The sequence below is a fragment of the Rhipicephalus sanguineus genome, chromosome 8, assembly GCF_013339695.2.
Source record: "Rhipicephalus sanguineus isolate Rsan-2018 chromosome 8, BIME_Rsan_1.4, whole genome shotgun sequence".
Taxonomy (NCBI): domain Eukaryota; kingdom Metazoa; phylum Arthropoda; class Arachnida; order Ixodida; family Ixodidae; genus Rhipicephalus; species Rhipicephalus sanguineus.
In genome coordinates, this window is record NC_051183.1 from 34687832 (window position 1) to 34703368 (window position 15537).

General features: G+C 44.0%; 1 protein-coding gene across 1 annotated transcript; it reads right to left on the minus strand.

The window, feature by feature from the left end:
* Nucleotides 1-232: 232 nt before the first annotated feature.
* On the minus strand, nucleotides 233-15037 carry LOC119401705 (RNA polymerase II-associated factor 1 homolog; the record flags this gene model as incomplete). Its single annotated transcript, XM_037668633.2, is given in 11 exon segments — nucleotides 233-541; nucleotides 1272-1404; nucleotides 2994-3096; nucleotides 3915-4040; nucleotides 7659-7775; nucleotides 11395-11483; nucleotides 12744-12812; nucleotides 14079-14132; nucleotides 14134-14185; nucleotides 14517-14618; nucleotides 14971-15037. Coding segments are annotated over 11 exon segments (1136 nt in total), but the record flags the coding sequence as incomplete, so codon positions are not given.
* Between the last annotated feature and the right edge of the window lie 500 nt (nucleotides 15038-15537).

The window sequence follows — 15537 nt, forward strand, 5'->3', positions numbered from 1 at the left end:
GCGTGGTGTTTTTGGTATCGTGGAAGACTACTTTACTAATGCGAGAAAAATCGTTTTGCTCTTTAGTGTCCCTTTAAGGAACCCCACTATCATCATGGTGGTTTTGTTGGTCAGGCACGTACACACCAAGCTTCCCTCGCGTCAATTTTCCAGATAGGGCAAGGGCTCCTGACTCTTTTTTTACCCATGAGGCATATAATAAACAATGCCAACAACAACAAAAAAAAAGGTGGGGAGACTATTTATTAAGGTGAGGTAGCAGAAAAAGCATTATGTACAGCGTGGTAGAAAAAAGTTGCAGCGTCACCAGCACACACTCAGTCACTGTCACTCCCACTGCCGAAGATCTCCTCTTCGTCACGGCGTTTCTTCTCCTCTTCTTCCTCTTCGCTCGACGAAGACGCGGACGACGACGACGAAGCCGACCTTTTCCTCGATCGGGCAGGGCTTTGTTCTCCGTTCTCCACTTCCGCCTCGCTCTCCGCCTCGGATTTCTCCTCCTCGGACTTTTCCTCCTCGGCCTCCGACTCTGCTTCCGAGCCTGCAGTAAATGGTCATAGGAAATAACATTATCCGCGATCGTTCACTGCGTGAAGCCGTACGTGTGAAAACAATATTCTAATGCCATAATGACCACAAAGACAAAAGCTTTTGAAAGTCGGATTACATGTAATAAAACTGGTATAAAATCCTCGTACACAAGCGAACACTGGTCATCTTGAGAAATCTGTTCGTGTGTGCACATGCTCACTGACATAATTAGCACGCAATTGTTTGCTCTGTACAGCTGTCTGACACATCGCTACGATTGCTTTTGCATTTGGAGCAAAACTGCGACTTCTTACGCACGGTGCATGGGACCCCATTTTGAAGATTTGTGACACGGGTGTATGAAGCTCAGTAATAAAAGTAAGCACAACGCAAAGAATGAAGTCAACGACACATTTTTCACGGTGGATGATGAATTAACTAGACATGAAGAGGCAAGAGGTGCTGCGGATGATATCATCAGCACAGCTGGTGTGGTGCCGGCTTGCACGGGTAGTGCGGCATGGAAAAGATGGCTTTAACACCCAACATGACTCTGTGCTCGGACAGGTTTTGTAGCGGCATTTTGAACGAACAGTTGGTGCTTAATCGCTGTGAAGTAGTACATATGGAGCGGGGATAATCAAATAATGATGGCAAAATTGAACGAAAGTACGCTCACGCGAGAATGCGGGTGGAACGAGGGTCAATTTCGTTCCCTTTTCACCATGATAGTGCCTCACCTTTCTCCTCGGCAGCTTCCTCTTCCTTTTCGGCTTCCGCTTCTGCTTCTTCCTCCTCCTCCTCTTCCTCTTCTTCCTCCTCTGCTTCCTCTTCTTCTTCTTGAGGCTGCTCCAGCTGGGTGAGCCTGGCTTGCTGTAATACGACACAACGGTGAGGTGACTTTGTGAATGATCATCACAACGCATGTGCAAAGCAGCGCACAGTACAGATCAAGGCACGGAAATCACTCAAAAACCAGCCACTCAATGCAGTGAGCATCCTGTTTCCTTGTGTTAGCTGCAAGACACGCACAAAACAGAAAGAAGTGACCGCATTTCTAGGTTGGACAGGTCCCATGCCATCAACTTCCTGCACGATGGCCGTCCTCCCAAATGACCTGAAACTTCATTTTTTCCTAGCAACTGGCTGGAAGTGCACTTGTACCAATTTCACCGGTAGGTACCCAGCAGCAGCAATTCCCTGCAGCCCACAGCAGTGGCAGATTTTCGACCAATTCACCAACGCTATGGTGGGAGGAGGTGTGTGCCCAGAGACCTTCACAGATCTTTATGGGACCACCTTGTGAGATTAGTAACGATACACCACCAAGCGCCAGGTCAGGGTACTCCTCTAACCATTAGAAAACAACAGTGGGTTATCATTCAGCACTGGGAATCGAACCCGGTACCTCCCGTGTTGTAAGCGAATGCTCCACCATTCTGCCACTGCTGTGATAGTGTTACGGTGACAGCACTAGAGCAGGTACCAGAACACAACTTGCTCCCAGTAGTCCATGCTGATTTTGTGTTCCTTCTCACCTTCATTTATTCACATTGTACCATCCTAGGTTTGTCTACAATTGAAGAGCTTGGTGCAAGCAACATCAATTTGGTACAGCTGTATGTAGACTGTGAACAGTCTGACAGAAAGCGTAAGTTTGAATCCCGCCATTACCAACCCAGCTGTTACGCAGTAGCCTGAACACATGCAGCCCTGCCTGGACCATCTCTATTGGTCAAGTTGGATCAAGCTTAGGCATTGGCTGCTTGAATTTACACTACCATGCACCAATTCTATCTATCTTTTGTCGTGTAAGTCCAGCTGAACAGAATGACAGAGCAACAGCGAGTGTTAAGAATTTCTGCATCTTATATACTATCCCCTTCAGCGGCGGTCTGTGCAATTGTACACATCAACTTCGGAGGTGCGTCGAGCACCGTGTGTTTCTTCAAATGGCTTGAAACTCAGTGTACACATTCGTGCAGGCTTCCCGAGTGGACAACTAGCAGTCATTAAACTTCATTGTGATGCGTATTGCTGCAGAGGATCACTTTGCTGGAGACACTACCATGTTTGACGATCGTTCGACATGCCGCATTCCAGGATCAACATCAAGAGTATTTTTTTTCTTTGCTCGAACCGAATGCAACCAAAAAACAAACTGTGCATGCATTTTGGGCCTAATATTTGATTCTTTTTATGCAAGGATTGAAGCTGACTGGTTTCAGAATAATTAGATATTGAAGTACATGCTAATTAACATTAATTACTGAAACTCAGACAAAACAACACACTTCTTCATTCTCTTTCTTGGAATACTAAGTGCCTTGGAATTATGCCATGCAAATTTGACACATTTGCAGACAGTGCATCATAATTTGCGCCTGAAGGGGATATTAAGCATAAGCAGCTGAAAATGACGGAGTTAAAATTATATATATATACAGAGCAAGTATGCTTACCTGTGTCTTGTGCTCCATCTCGTTGAGCGGTCGGTGTCGCACCACCAACTTCGAATTGTTCGGCTGGACGCCAGGTTTGAGACGACGCTTCGTCAGCCGCACTCTGAAATGCAATGAAACATTGCTCATCGCGTGTGGTACATAGACTTCCCATTTGATGACGCTCTTTAAAACGTGTTGCCACTTAGTCTTCCAATGCTTTTATTTGCATGCACGCTCGCTCATAAGTCAATCGTTCTCGTTTGCAATGAAGTTCTTCAAAGCCCTATTCTGCAACACCGCGCAAGTTCCCGCTTTCCTGTTCTCATATTATGTTTCAAACATTCGTTTATTTTAATGCATTACGAGGTCACCCAGAATACTTCCATTCTCAGTTACAATACAACGTATAAAATTCCGAAAGAAAACAACGGGACTAGATGGCGACGGAACTAGCAGCCAGTCCCATCGTTTTCTTGTCTTTCAAGTTTTCCACTGGATTTTTATTCATTTTACAATGTACCAACTAGCCCAGCTCAACACTCTGTTAGTTGCAATAACACTCCTTTGTTTTTCCTTAAGTACCAGTCGCTCAAAAATATTTTATGTTATATAAAATAGACAAATCTACAATTTTTATGCTTCCAGATGTGCTCATCTTCATTACAAATGAAAAGCACATTGTTGCTCCTGCACGAGTGGCAAGTTAAAGAAATCATTAGATCACTCACTTGAAAATGCAATTCCTAATTTAGCCAATTATAGCATTTTTAAACGTGCAGTCTCTTTTCTTATAGGTGCATGCACAGTTTGGACACAGAACAAGTTACTATGGCCAGCGATACTGAAATCGTCCATATTTGTAGGCCTTTCAGGATAACACGTCTAACGTTACGAAGAAACACAACGTCACAGCCACTTTCAAATGGAAAACACCGTTACCTCGTTTCAAGCTCATTGTAGTACACTCCGTCATCTCGGAAGACGAAGAAATAGTTTTCTTCGTAGCCTTTGGACGCCTTGTTCTTCACGTTCCAGTTGTACTCGCGAGCCATGCGGTACTCGTACCTGTAAGCACACGTGAAGAGCTGTTCTCAGACAAGGTACCCTTATGTTTACAGAATGCTTAAAAAAGATTGCAGTGAATAACCCTACCAATTTTGTTTTTAGTAGATGCTGCCATTAGCAGTACCAAAACACTATAGTTGAATGAATGAATGGCTTGAATGTAAATGGATATGTTCACAGCAATATTGTTCAAGTTAGAAAGTGAAAAAAGAAAATGTATGACGGATTACTACAAAATATGATGGCATAAGGCAACACTAGAATATCCGAGGCATCTGTAATATCAAATTTACACTTGAAATAGACCTGATTAAGACACCAGGATGTACCATAAGCATAAATTTAAACCTTGAACTGAAAATAACGCCTCAGAACACATTACACATGAGTACGCGGAAGCACCACATGTCATAACGGGGTGGCTGTTTCCTAAACATGGGGCATTCCTAAGCATGCAATTTGCAATCTGAATTGATGTCTCTCTTACAAGCACAGGTCAAAAATGCAAATGGAATACTGTATTAGAGTGGTATTGAAATTGTATTCTAATGCCACTCTAATGCACTTGTATTCACGTTTGAACTTATGCTGACTACACACAGCAGTGCTCCAAGCTACATGAAAAGTGACGACATTTATTGGCTACGAATGTACAAATGAATGCCCCTACAACGAACAGACGTACAACAAAGAATTTCATACAAACAGGCTATTTTTCAAGCTTAACATTGCGTGACCTTTACCAACAATGTAACCTTTAAACAAAGTGTTGTGAAGGTCCCCAGGACTTCATTACAAGGACATTTGACTGCATTTGTGTATTAGTTTGCTTATTAGGTACAAAAGAGCAGCAGATTAATGAGCAGAAGCCTAAAGCTGAATGCCTAGCCTAATCATAATGGTAGTCAAAGTTGCATGAACGTTTCAGAGGGGATTATAGCGGTGCCCAGGAAGCCATTGTTGAAAAGAGCTGTCAACGAGGTGTTCATGTGCACGCAGTTTTGTGTGCTCACGTAGCCAGATATGTTTACATGAAAACCACTCTGGCTCCCACCTAACTCGGCGCTCTCTGAAACCGAAACTGCGACAGGGCGCCATAAAAGTCTCCAAATAATTAACCGTTGAGCGCTCGAGCAAACTAGCTTTCCAGCCGTGATAGGCGGGTCGTTAGCTACTTATTGCAACAGAAAAAACAAGATGCAAAATTTTTGTGTCAGTGCTCCTTTCAACATTGTTTGTAGAATATGAGAAGGTATGAATCAGTTTTACTAAACGAAAGCTGTAAGTACTGCGGCGTTTAAGTGCAGACATTTGCGGCGCACGTTTTCCCAGAACAGTCGGGCATTAGATGCAAGCCTGAGTACTTACGAGTTACTGGTTGGGTTGCTGCAGCGTGTTTTTAAATGAGAAATTAGAACGATTGTTCATACGTGAGGGACTTAACATTTTTAAACAACTCTGGAAGTAGTATGAACATCGACGCTACGTACTACTGCAGCCGAATCCCGCTATAACGAATACCGCTACAACGAAATTTCCGCCACAACGAATAATTTTCGATTCCCTGTCAGCCGCCTATAGAAAACAATACGAAAAATGTCTCATCACAACAAATACTTTTTCTGGGTATTTCCGCTTCAACGAAGTTTTCACAAGTGCCACCACATAAGTAAAAGGAGCTTGCCTAGGATTGCTGCGAAATTCCGCTAGAAACTCGACCATTTCTCGTTACCAGAGCCGTGCGGCTGCAAGTCGTCATAAGTCATCGAACCTTTAGTATAAACGCGCCCGATCTCACGTCGGTGATGATGTACTGGGCAGAATTCACAGAAGATTCACGGTTGAACCTCCGCAGCTTCGCCCACTCATCATCATTCACTCCGTGGATATGCTGTGATTTTTTTCTGGGTATTTTCCGCTTCAACGAAGTTTTCCCAAGTGCCACCACGTAAGGAAAAGGAGCTTGCCTAGGATTGCCGCAAAATTCCGCTAGAAACTCGACCATTTCTCGTTACCAGAGCAGTGCGGCTGCATCGCAAGACCCGTGTTTTCATCGGAGACATTCTTTCTGCCACCACAAGCACATCCAGGTAACTTATTCGCCACTGAGATGCTCGGCGACCGATCGTCCATCCGCCATGATGCTGCCATCACTCTTCAAGAACTCCCGCCATTGTTTTGACGCAGCACTCAAAACAAAACTACTGCTCATCGTCACAAGCCCTGCGATCGTGAATGACATCTACGGCGTTTTGAAGGCACACGCGCAGCCAGCGCGCACCTAGTCCAAGCGTAGCTACATTCTGCCGGAACCGCTGCGAACACAAATGCGGTCGTGTCGACGCAATCATGGGCGACCACAAAAGTACGCGTGCATCCAACGTACGCGCACTGACTCAAAGCAATGCTGCGGTCAAAACCGCGGTAGACGTGATCACAGATGGCAACGACGCAGTTCTGAAGGCACGCGCACGGCCAGCGCACACAGATTGAAAACGGAACTACCGTTTGCCACAGCCGCTGTGCAGAAAACCGCGGTCGCTATCGTCGCGATCATCGATAGCGAATATGCTCAAGTACACAGCTAACACACCGGAAGAAAGATTAAAGGCAATAAAGTCGTAAAACGGCACGAAGCGTTTCGGCCTTCCTTTCGCTCGCTTATGACTGGTAGTGCGGAGCTTCAGCACTTCGTTTTCACTTAGCCTCTAGCGAACTTTGGCACACTCCTTCGCGGTGCTACACGCTCGGCACGCTTCGAGGGTAGCCTGCATATAGTATTTGCTTGTGTATATCCCACGTGTATAACTCGCGTATTGACGCAAAGCCGCCTTCCTTGCATTACCGTGAAGCCAACTTGCGCACCGAAATTTGCGTATAACCCGCACCCCCGAGTTTAGCGCTAAATTTTCTGTATATTTCGTGCGTGTTATACGCAAGAAAATACATTCACTCGGTGTGCAGCCAAGTATACGTCCAAGTTAGCGAGAGTTAAATGCAAAGGACAATGCATGCGCTTGCCGGGACCAAAGGACGAGTCATGATCATCAGATCTTCCTAACTTTTGTGGTCTATAGCTGAAATTTCGCTGCAATGAAATTCCGCGACAACGAACTTTCTCGCGCGTCCCGTCAATTTCGTTGTAGCGGGATTTGGCTGTATATCAATCCGACATAATGAACTGGTCAGGCATTGGATAAGGTTGCCCAATGCATGACAGTGGCCAACATGGTGAAATATGGAGCCTATCAAAACTGGTTTGATGTGTTGTGTCACCTGATGTAGTGTCTCTGATGCTGTAGCACGTATTTTGAGATACGCATATTTACGCACCTGTTCGTGTCCTTATTTTTATCATTTTACCTTTATGCACTTTGTTTTTTGCTTCACATATTTTTTAGTGTGTACATTATTGTGCCTTCTTTAGCAAACCATGCTCTTTTGTTCACACCTGCTATATAATTTCTTTGAGATTGCAGTATCTATGAAATAAATATATCGGCTTAGGTTCAAGCCTGAGTACTTACGTAAGAGCACCAGATTTACTGCAACATTGTTCATGCAAAGTGAAAAGTTAGCACCAACTGATTAAGACTGCTAGAGGTATTTTAAACTCACTCGTCGTCGTCCATGTAATCCATGCCCTCTTCGGCATCCCTTTTCCGTTTCTTGATGGTGTCTTCGGTCGGGAGGAAGTAGGCGACAAACTGCTCTCCGCTCTCGTCCATCACACCTCTGCAAAGCAACACATCGTAAAGGAAAATTCCGGGGCCCTTCCCCTACCAGGAAAATGGAGGGCAAGCAAAGCTTGGCATGTGCGTCCCTGACCTACTACAGTTCTTTATTTCTATTGCATTGCACAATGCTCCCTCCATGCCGCGAATTCGACCTTCGTCCACGTGCTTAGCGGTGGCATACTTCAGCTGCTACAGACAACGACGGTCACATGTCCATATCCAAGCAACAATGTAACATGGCAATGTGAAATGACAAGAAGATTAGGTTGAAATATCAGGAACAGCTGATCGCCGACAAGTCCACAATAGAGGGAGCACCGATTATAGGAAAATGGCGCATAAAAATATGCATGTGATCGGCGCAACATCGAGGGCCGCATTTCTGTACACACACTGGCACTGGGTTTTTCGCGAACAATGCTGCCGCCACTGCAATCTGTAACTCGCGACAAGCTTCGCTTGAATATGTTCAGCACACTGTGAAAATAGTGTCTGGAAACACTGGTAACTCCAGGCCTAGAGATCTCTCTGCAGAGATCTATCTGCATTACGTGGATTACTATTGATCAAGAATCTAAACGTCATTTAGGCAGGTGCAGGTATTGTCAGAAACTGACCCTGTACGACCCTTCAGCGAACACGTCGCAATCAGCAGCTATGGCTTCCACCCCATTCACAGTTTACTGTTAAAATTACTGAAAAGGACCACGACACTGCAGTCATCCACTTATTATGGAAATGATCGGTAGTATGTAACCAGTGCCTTCAGACATTCTTGCGGCTTCGTTTATTACATCTTCATTTTCCTAAGTTTCCAAGAAATTACACTTTTGAAACGGCATAAAAGCCAATATGCTTCAGCGCACTTGCACAATTATAGCAAACTGCTGCGTTTACATAGACTATTTGCTCTAGTGCACTTCCACATTGTGTATGCAATAGCGCCATCTGCGACATGTTTGGCTACGCTGTCATGCTTGCCCTGATGAATGCCTCGCGTTGTACGCATGCTGCAGATTGGTTGTTTTACAGGCTGGGCAAAGTCTGTTTAACCCCTTGAGGGTTTTCGCCGTACATGTACGGCAGAAGCTTCCTGGTACCAAAGGGTTTTCGTCGTACATGTACGGCATAGCGTTTATTTTTAAAACGCGCGCCTTTTTCGATCATTTCTCTTGCTTTGCATGTGCTGCCACCCTTCGGGAATACGTGGAATTTTTTTCATGCGCAGAAGTTTCTCCGTTGTTGCTTTTTTTATGCTTCGCAAAACGGCGCGCCGGCAATCGCTTGCGCAACCGAGCGCGCCCGCGGAGTGGTTGGTTTCAAACGCGCGCCTTCTTCGATCATTTCTCTTGCTTGGAATGTGCTGCCACGCTTCGGGAATACGTGCAATTCTATTTCAATGCGCCGATGTCTCTCCGTCTTTCTTTTTTTTTTCTTTGCTTTCCAAAGCGGCGCGGCGGCGTTCAGTTGCGCATCGGAACGCGCGCACGCGGTGCGGCTGGTTTCGATTTCGTCCTTCGGGTGGTTTTCGCTTCTTGCGCCCGCAAAGCTGATGGCTGTTTGGTTTCTAATCTCTCAAAGAGTGACCGCTTGTTACTCTCTCGTTTATCGCACCCCGGGGTGCGATTACATCTCTTTCCGTGCGGCGCTAAATTACACAAACGACGCCGCCGTGATTGCGTTTCCTGTTTTTGGGGTCTCGGAAAAGCTACCTACGTCTTGTTGGCGATAAGGCGAAGGATTACTGTAGAGTTTTTGCTCGTTTTGCTTTCCGGACGGGCGCACAACCATAGAGTTTCCTTCCGTGCGCTCACTGACGCAGTTCGCTTACTCTATGGAAGCGCGCGCCGGTTGCTCTGCTGCCAGTGAGTCGAGCAGCGATTCTTCCGATGCGGACTATTCCCCAAGTGCCGAATCAGAATCTGATTAATTGGATTTCAGTTTGTCAGACGAGGGTTTTTTGACGAGTTTAGACTCCGATGACGATCACGGAGCGACATCTGAAAAGCGTGCGCGGCGAGCCATGCTTCAATGACTATCACACGCTGAAAAGTTTTGTGTTAGAGCCCGAGCATTTTTAACCGGAAAAGTACTCTGGTGCGCTTATTTTTGTATGTCTGTGAGCTACGTTTAATACAATGCATAATTTTTATTTTTAAAAAAAGGTTAAGCTTTTTTTTTCAGGATTTTTGCTTGATATTACTACGAATAAACCATATGTATGTAACAACAAAAATGATTTTTTTGTCACTTTACGGTCACGAAAAAAAATTTTAGACAATTTTTCTCTTAAATAAAATCATCTGAAGAATTTAATGCAGCAATAAAAAAATTACACATTTTTGGACTGGATTTCGCGCAAAAATTCGACCCTCAAAGGGTTAATACGACGTGATGTAGTCTACGGTGGAAAATATTCTGCGAGATGTATCATGTATCACAGAGATTTAACTTGACACAACCGAATTTATGCTGCCATAATGACTGACACGGCACTGAGTGTGAAACAACATGCCTACAGTACTCGCATATTCAAACGCAACTTCATTTTTTTTAAGTCTCGACTGCTATAAGAAATTTCTCGTGATAACTGTGTAATGTCGCTGCAACTCTGGCTGCTAAAGGTACCATATACACTCGACTAAGGGCCGCGTTTGTGGCTGCTCCCCCCAACATGGCAGTCAAAATTTTGAAGAAAAAAAGATTTCACTAGCAAACGACAGCGTCATTGCGTCTTGCGTACGGCGCATTTCGCGGGAGCCACCAGATGGCAATAGCTGTCCTGCGGCTTCGTCACGCGGCGCTATCTGTGAGCTTCAGGCGCGTGCCACTATCTGGGAGATCTTGTCGCGTTTCTCTTTTGTGCCGCCGTTCATTTTGAGGACTGCCTATACGCCAGATATTCCACAGTTAGGCACGATTAAATAGGTTTTTCCATACGTGGATCGAAAATTCAACAAAAATTTCACATGCGGGAAAAAAAGTGCGGCCCTTTACATGTGTGTATACGGTAGTGTTAGCTCTGATGTAGTGTTCGAGTCAAAATTACGCTGATATGACACGAACTGCAGACGCTGGAAACAAAAGTATGTGCATTACTTAGCCCTAAATTTTCGCGTTTCAATCTGCGAGTACTCTACGTTTAAGAAATCTACCACCAGCAATATAGAGCAGTTCCTTATTATAAAACATTCATTTCACGAATGTACCCTTATGCAACATTACCGCTGTGTTTCGGCAGCAATGCGTAGTTCTAGAATAATTCCAGCATAGAGTAATTCCGCATAAAATAATTATTTACGTATTTAGTACTTATTTGTTAATATTGTCAATCGTATCGGGAATAACAGCAAGAAGGACACATTCATAGGTTATCTTACCATGTAACATAGCAATCTGTACAAATGGGATTATACACAAAATAGGTGGGCAATTAGCAGAGGTAAACAGCATGGCATGCAGAAATAACAAATACATTGAAACAAAACTTGAGAACAAGCGGACCGGGGGTACATTTCAAGTATCAGTAATATGTGAGATAAGTACGCACACAATAAGACAGCACAAGAAACTGCCGAATTATGTTTGGAAAGTTCCACAGGAACAGGCTCCCTTACCTGATCATAGCCTGAGACATTTCTTCCAATTGCGTGATGGGTGCAGGGTCAGAGTCAAACATGACTTGTGCAAATGGGTATTTCCATAACTAGAGCAAAAGAAAGAAAAAGAAATTCAGTGGCAACCTAGTGCGAAATGTAAGGGAAATGTGTTAGTGCCATCTTTAATTACCTCTAATAACTTTCAACTACTTCAATAGTCTACTGTTGCCCAACATGAGCTTAATAACCTTCAATTACCTTGATAGTCAACTGTTACCCAACATTAGCCTAATACCGTTCAATTACCTTGACAGTCAACTGTTACCCAACAATAGCCTAATAACCTTCAAGTATCTTAAATAGTCCACTGTTACCCAACATTAGCAAAATACCATTCAATTACCTTGACAGTCAACTGTTTCCCAACATTAGCCTAATAACCATCAATTACCTTGACAGTCAACTGCTGCCCAACATTAACAGTTAACCAGTGCTAGCCATAATAGGCCAGTGATGTTACCATTCAAGTAAAATACTAACGCGTCAATAGAGAAATATGTCCTCAAGAAGCATTCAAAAAAGATTTTAAAAAAAAGTGGGCAGACAACATTTATTTCAGGTCAAGGGGCACAGTTTTAAAAAACCGACTCAGAAGTAAAAGTTAACATATATGAATCTTCATGAACATTTCTTTTAGCAACGCCACAGAAAAACTTGCATTCATTCATCTTCAAGAGGACCACTCATGTTATCCAGTTCTGTTATCATAATTCGGCTATTCTATACCTACTGCCGGGCTATTTTTGCCCTCTTTTAGTGATCTACACTGGTTAATTTTATTTTACGCCCCAAATTTTTAAATCTCGTCAAAATACCTAATCATCTGTCATTTCAGCCATTTTTGTTTGTTTTTTTCTTGGCATACGCTCTACCAGTTGTCTGCTGTAAACATTCGTGGCAAGCCCAATTCCACTTTCTCTCGTAATCTCAACCAGAAAGAAAATATCAGATACATGCATTAGCTCTTTAATCCATACTGCCATTGTTCTAACTCTTCATAGGCGTGCGCAAAAGGAGGGGGGGGGGTAATAACTTGTTTTTGCACTGCTTTCTGATGGTAGAGGCCTCAATGGAAGAGGACTCGGAAGAGGGTGAGGGGTTGCTGCCCAGAAACTTTAGCCCCCGACTGGAGAACCCCGCACACGCCTACATAACTCTTAAAAAGTCACACCTGCAATTATTCGCTGCATCGCTTGTTGCACGGTATAAGTGTAACAATATATGCGAAATCATGCTTGGTGCACTGCTGGGCACACCTGGTTATCAGACACAGACTATCACAATCGCGTGCACATAACCCAACTCACGTCCGAGTCGGGGAACAGCGGTAGCACCTCCACAGGCCGAACATTGGGCTTGCTGTAATGGCCTTCAATCTAGAAGAAAGGCAAGCGGGTAAAAAAAAAAGTCATTGAGTTGGTGTTACACGATGGATAAGTTTGAACAACAAGTTGAGCAAAGTTAGATTAAAGGGGTACTGACACGAATATTTTCAGTTGTCGTTTTCTTGCGTCAAATGAAAGGTCAAGCCCTCAAGAGCCTAGAAAAGGTGGTGCTAAGCGCGAGTGCGCCCTGAAAAAGTAATTACAGTATGTTTTTAAAAGCTAGTTTCGGTTCCTACTGTACCCTGACGTCACAACACGGTATGAGCTTCTCGTCACGTGCTCGCACAATATATAGTGACGTTTCCACGCACAAGTGGCCATTTTGGAAGTTTTGATGTCGTGTAAGCGGCCATCTTGGAAGTTTCGGTACCTAACGTCATTACAACAAGCCAGACTGCTGCGTGAAGTCACCAGAATTTGTACTGTAGCCTGACGTCAAGCTAGTGTCGATGTCAGTAGGTGCGCCATGGAAAAAATGACTTTAATATCAAATTAAAATATCTTATCAGCATTTGCTGAGCTTCATACTTGCTCAGAACCGTCTCTGCATACAGGAGATATGTATGGCAGAGTAAACTCGCCTTCGAAAAAAGGTGTCAGTACCCCTTTAAGTCAAAGTACTCCACAGTGCGGATAAATAGCATAAGTTGGTTAAGATAACCAACCTGTGAACAAACACATAGACACGAGTTAAAGGTAGGGTTTCTTTGCAACTAACCATTGAGCCCAACTAGTTAACCAACTTTTGGTTAGCTAATACCAATGGTACATTGGCCATGAAAAGTAATGCACATAATTTCGTTTCCAGCGTCTACAGTTTGTGCAATATTGGTGTAATTTTGACTGGAACGCTTACATCTGAGCCAATGTTACAGTGACATGATGCGGTTATCACGAGCAATTGCTCATAGTTGTTATACTAAAAAAACAATGTCATGTTTCAATTCGTGAGTACTGTACATCCTGCGATGCATGGACTCGGCTAAAAATCTGTATAAATAAAAAGTAAATCAAGGCATTCGAAATGAAAATCTCATTGGAGGTATGCACTCCAGCAATAATAAGCTTTGGCATATGATGCTAGTGGAGACAGTCTTTGAGATCAGATTGTGCAAGTCTCAGCATGCCATCATCGAAGCATGGATTTCAACACCATCTACAGAAACACGGGTAGTGAGGTGAACATGCAGGTTGGGTAATGTCTTCATAAAAATGCAACAGAGTTGTTCAAGTGAAAAAAAAAAAAAAAAGACGTACTGGTTTTTGAGCTTCTTCAAAGGTCTTGTTGATGGCGTTGATTTGGCTCTCCCTAGTCCATGTATAAGTCTTCCTCCTTGAACAGCTTCTTGACGTTGTAGCCGACCCTGCGAGCAGGAAGTAGTGGTTTGGCTTTGGTCGGCTAACACGAAAGAGCTCATCGCCAATATGGAAACACAAGTGAGACAAATTTTGGAAGCACGTCGTCTGGATGTTGGTTATCCGAGAAATCGCTGAACAGTGGTGCAGCGGCGGCGCTAACACTGCCAACTGCATTTTACTATTGAATTTTTTATGATTGAGGGCGCCAGCGGCGAATGGAAAAACAGAAGCGCAGCTCCAGCTCCCTAGGGGGAGCCTGTGTAGCAAATCTAACTGCCACCAGCGCAGTTGCACTGGCCACAAGAGGTACAGCTGCTCCCGTTTACCGTCACTCACTTTGTCTCAGTGTTGACGCCCGTCTGACCGTATCGACTGAACTCGGTCGCAATGTACTCGGTCTTCTTCAGCCAGGGGACGACCAAGTTGTGGTGCCTTGACCTGGATGAGAAAGAAAAAGATATGTTTATACTCTCCGTGAACGTACTGTGGTGCAGTACCCATAATTCTATACAGGTTGTTCGGCTTCACATTTCTCGAACAGCTGTAACACATCAAGGGTGCACCGAGCTTGCACAAGTGATAGGCACAAGTTGGTAAGGTTCAATCAATCATAATTGTCATAACTGGTAAGCCTAAAGGAATCTAGGAATCATAACTTCAACGAATCACAACTCACGACTGTCACTGTGACACGGCCCTACACAAAAGATGGATGTACTGAACGTAGACTTTATCTTCATGTGAATTGCTCTGCTCCGAGTAAAATTCCAAACAAACGTGCGTACAGTACCGTTTAGAATCCTGTGGTGTGAGAGTATCTTCTTCCAGCAACTTCTCGTCATCGGGATGCAAAACAGCTGCAGGTAATTAAAAAAGACAATTTACTTTCTTGCCAACTCCACACTGATTAATACAGCGAGGATGCACACATTACAGCAATAGTTGCGGTGCATTCCGAGCATACTTAACATACCGCTGTAGATAGACACTATGTCACAATTGCGTGTGTTGCGGTAATTTGAACATGTGCTATAGACACACCCCCTCCCCCCCTCCTGTTTTTCATTCAACCACATACATTTTGGGTGGGCTTGATGATTTTTTATCAGTTACAGGGATCAATGTTGTAGGGCATGCACTCCCTTTTTCGTACATCGAGAAGCTATGACCAAGGTGCCCTTGATGATTCACTACCGAGTTTTTCAGTTAAATTGCGAGTAATGCAGATTTAGTCTCCATACTACATGTTCAGGAAACCTGCAAAGTAAAGAAAAAGGAAGTTCTATGCCTTTTTCTTATCTTCAATATGGTAAGTCGGAAATCATTCGGAGAAGCCTTCATTCTGCAGTGGATATAA